Source organism: Phanerochaete carnosa, assembly GCF_000300595.1.
Source record: "Phanerochaete carnosa HHB-10118-sp unplaced genomic scaffold PHACAscaffold_3, whole genome shotgun sequence".
Lineage (NCBI taxonomy): Eukaryota > Fungi > Basidiomycota > Agaricomycetes > Polyporales > Phanerochaetaceae > Phanerochaete > Phanerochaete carnosa.
In genome coordinates this window covers 946,626-950,695 of record NW_006767630.1, presented here as the reverse complement: position 1 = coordinate 950,695, position 4,070 = coordinate 946,626, and the positions used below count along the sequence as shown (strand labels likewise).

The 4,070-nt window shown below is 60.7% G+C and overlaps 2 protein-coding genes across 2 annotated transcripts in view; one reads left to right on the top strand and one right to left on the bottom strand.

Annotated features, from left to right (window-relative positions):
• Positions 1–910: 910 nt before the first annotated feature.
• On the bottom strand, positions 911–2,668 carry PHACADRAFT_138913 (uncharacterized protein; the record flags this gene model as incomplete). Its single annotated transcript, XM_007392960.1, has 6 exons — positions 1,589–2,668; positions 1,492–1,526; positions 1,341–1,437; positions 1,214–1,252; positions 1,082–1,140; positions 911–1,019 (listed from the first exon to the last, which is right to left on the bottom strand). Exons 1-6 carry the CDS (start codon positions 1,670–1,672, stop codon positions 911–913), a joined length of 423 nt encoding a protein of 140 aa, XP_007393022.1. The 5' UTR covers positions 1,673–2,668.
• Positions 2,669–2,783: 115 nt separating this feature from the next.
• Positions 2,784–4,070, top strand: part of PHACADRAFT_26288 (uncharacterized protein) — a gene marked incomplete at both ends in the record, with an annotated part of 3,715 nt that continues 2,428 nt past the window's right edge. Inside the window, one exon of the mRNA XM_007392648.1 lies at positions 2,784–4,036. Coding sequence (XP_007392710.1) covers positions 2,784–4,036 — 1,253 coding nt within the window. The remainder of the gene's footprint in view (positions 4,037–4,070) is intronic.

Here is a 4,070-nt window from a genome sequence, read left to right as displayed (position 1 = left end):
CCCATACAAGGGCAGACCAAACTATGGTTGTGGGATAATGATATCTTTCATACACCATCATGGGCGATTATTCCCAGCGGCGTTTCATTGGATCGAAGGGTTCCTGGGATGGTGGGAGAGCCTATAGACGTAGACAGAAGGTTGCTCTACTGCGAGCGAGGGCTATGCTGAAGAAGGTCAGAGCTTGGAGCGAACCTCTCTGAAATCAAGGTACAGCGAAAGGCAGCTCACATGATCGAGATTAGAAGGAGATGGAATATTCTGACCATGTTTCTGGCCCGTGCTATCTGCTCCGTCTCTATCTCTAACTTTTGGGGTGGCCAGTTCCAGCATGCATCACTTCGGGAGGTGGGAAAACACAGCGCTGCAATATGGTGCGTATCATGCAGAACTTTCGCACCTATTACTCAGCTCGAGAGCACTCATTTGCCAGATCTGCATAAGGATGAGCGTGCTATAAAGGTCCTATGTGTCGAGAGAACACGGAAGTAGTACTTATTTGTGAAGTTCATTGCGACCTGAAAAGGGCGAGTCGAACTCATGTCAAAAGTTACACGATGGCAATGACCTCATATTAATAGCGGAAGCGCCATCATATCGGATGCTCGGTCCGCGTCTCACCAGAGCGCGCACGACGCGCTGCAGACGCGTCGAGCCTTCGAGGATCCGACAGGTTTAGATGCGAAAAAGTTGAATTAAAGCCAAGAAAGAGGGAGATACATCCAAGACAACAGGCACAGATAATCAGAAACCGGTCGCCGCGACCTTGTTTGCAGACTTGATGAGGAGGGTCAAGGGAAGCGCTGTGGCACACGCAAAGGGTCAGATGCGGCGAGCTGGGACTCTGGGAGAGGACAGTGAGCTCACAAAGGCCAGCAAAGAAGGTCATAGACCTGAGACAAAAACTCGATCAGCGAGAATTCCAGACGTGCAAAAGGTGGGGGGCCCACCGGAGGTTGCCGACAGCCTCGGTGGTCTGGTTGATGTAGATGAAGTTGTACAGGAGGCGCAGGCCGACGCTGGCAAAAAGGCGCGCCATCAAACCCGTCCGCACCCAGAAACGATCACAGAGGAAACTCACTACCCGACGGCGAACGTGTTGAGCGTGCTGTGCGGGATGCCGGCAGTGTACCCTGCGAGCTGAACAAAGTATGCCATCATCGTCAGATACGCCGCCCCCGGTTCCCATCGCCAGAACGGCACAAAGACTTACGACGGCACCGATCCAAAGCGGCAGGTTCTCCATGCCGTTCTAACGCGCGAGCGAGGGGGAGGGGCGGAGGGACCTGCGTCAGCGCCATATATTGCGTGTGCAGAAGCGCACGCGGACTGCCGCTCACCTCGTGCGCACCGATCATCCGCGCGAGGCGGTCGCGCGTGGCCTGGTCGAGCTTCTGGTTGTCCTTCAGGCGCGCCATGTTGGAGCGCGGCTGGACACTGGCCACGACGGCGGTGAGGGCGCGTCACGCACGTTCAGCGGGAGTGACTCACTTGTTCCAGCCGATGGTGCTCGACAGCTTCAGGAACTGCAAAGAGGGTCTAGTTCAGCCCTGGCGGCGGTCTGTCACCTTTTTTGTGGGGAGCTCACCCGGACGAACGAGGGGTAGAACGCGATGAACCACACCCCTGGGATGGAGTAGAGCGCGAGACCGGGTGTGTTGATGCTGAGCATGGTTGTGGAGGGTGGGTGGGACGGGGATGGCCTGCAAAGCGCGACGAAGGCGCGTTTTATATCTCAGAGAAGGCCCCAGGTCAGCGTGTCCTGTGCGCTCCCACCCATATGCGGTTAAAGGCCGGCTTTAACGCGAATATAGATAGCCTCCAATGCTCTTGGGCTCCTGTAGAGTTTGATGTTCAGACTTTCATGCTTGGCAGGACGGTGATGAACAGCTGGATACCGTGCATTCCCCACGCGGAGGAACTATGGCGCTGAGCAGCAATAGCCTTCGCTGAAGTCGGGTCGGCCGTCATTCGAATATTTTGTGCTCTGCATGTTGAAATTGCGGCGGGGACGGCGGCCAACCCTCTCAAAGGGCGGTCGCACGCACCTTATTAACCGACTTGATGAGAGAAAGAGCTAAAAATACGCTCAATGTGTTGGCGCTTGTAGAAAGCCGTGCTTACAGAGGCTGGCGAAGTAAGTGACAGAACCTAGAAGTGGGAGCTGTGAAGAGTGGCTTGGTTGAGCTCGCCACGGGCGTGCATGCACTCACCCTGGGCCTCGGTAGACTGATTGAAATAGAGTTGTAGAGCGGCGGAGTTGTCGTCACCGTTACTTGCGATCCTGCTCGTGGTATCTGCAACAAGTCCAGCGAGCTAGAAAGCGCACTTTCCGCAGCGGCTTTGTGCAGCTTCGTCAAGCTGGCTGGGGTTGTTCGCAGGACTGGGGGTCGTGCCGAAGAGTGAACAAGCTGCATGCCGATGCAGGCACCGAACCTCACCCGCTGGAGGCCGGGACTCGCCCACGGCAAGAAGAGGTCAAGCATGACACGGACAGCTTGACACTTGATAGACTTTCCTTCGAGGGCCTCCCCGAGCAACAACGTCGGCGACAATGCCAGTTTGAGGTTTCCATAAGCGGAAGTTTAGCCACGTGGCGTCGGTGGACCAACAGCGACCTCCACTGTTTTTTTTTTTTTTCTTTTCTCCTTTCTCCCCATGTCATGTGCGTACCTCCACCGCCTGGAATCGCTGCTGCCCGCTGATGAAGACATGTCCTCGAAAGATACCACTTTTTTCTGATAATCAATCACACACTCCTTAGCCTTCGCCCAGGCACATGAATGGCCGTCCCAACCTCGCCCTCTCGCATGTCCCGCCTCGCCCTCTTCTCCACAAAGGCAGGGCCGTCCAGACTAGGTCCATCGCCGCCCCTCGCCCCCGACCCAGGCGACCCCGACGACGACTGGTACATCCCCTACAACGGCCCCATCGAACAGCCGCCAAAGAGCAACCATGCCTCCGACAGTCGGGACAGCTGGGGAGACATCCTGCACGGCGTGCTCTCGGAGGAGGAGGACGGGGCCAGGCGCGGTGCATCCGCCTCGGGGCACGACCCACGCCAGTCGCACGCAGCAAGCGCACCTGAACACGACGCCTCTCGCAGCCGCGCCGTCTCCATCGCCTCGCGACAGACCCGGTCCACCGGAGCCGCAGACAGCAGGCGGAACACCAACGCCCGCAGCGGCGCCGCCCACCCCCGCCACACCCTCAAGCCCAAGGGCTCCACCATGTCCTTCGTCAACCTCGACCAGCTCGGCGGCGTCGGCGGCACCCCGACGCCCGTCGAGCGCACGGCCCCGCACGCCTACCCTCCCCTGCCCCTGCCCGACCACCACCACCACCACCGACAGAGCCCGTCCCCGGCCTCCCGTCGCGCCAGCCTCGCGAGCATCTTCACCTTTGGCCGCAGAAAGAGCCTCCGCACGTCGGCCTCCATGGACAGCCTCGCCCGCGAGCGCACACAGCACCCCGACCCGGAGCCTCCGCTGCCCACTAGCGCTCCCGCCACTGCCACGCCACGCCCCGCGCTCGGCCGCGCGCGCGCCAACACCGCGGCCCTCCTGGACGCCACACGCGGCGCGACAACGTCGCGCATCGTGCACGAAGACGAGTACTACGACTCGTACTACTCGACCCTGCTCGCGACGCCCGGCGACGGCGGCAGTGGCGGCGGCGGACCTGCCTCGGAAGACACCTCCCTGCGCTCGCACCACCCGTACGCATACCCGTTCGCCCACCCCGACCCCTCCGCACCCGCATCCGAGCCGCAAGGTGCACCCGCGACAACAGCGAACAAGGGCAAAGCCCGCCTCGTCGTGCCGCGCATCAACTTTCTCGACCCGCGCGCCGGTCCGAGGGGTGCGGCGGGCACGGCGGGCACGGCGGGTGCGGGTGCGGGTGCAGAGGCAGCAGCAGCAGCAGGTGCGCGTGTGCCAGACTACCTCAAGCCCTCGCCGCGCAACTCGCTCCTCAAGGCGAGCATCTCGACGCCGAACCTCAAGGGCCGCCAGCGCTGGCTCGCCGCCGAGACCTGGTGCGACGCCATCCTCCTTCCGCGCCCGCGTTTT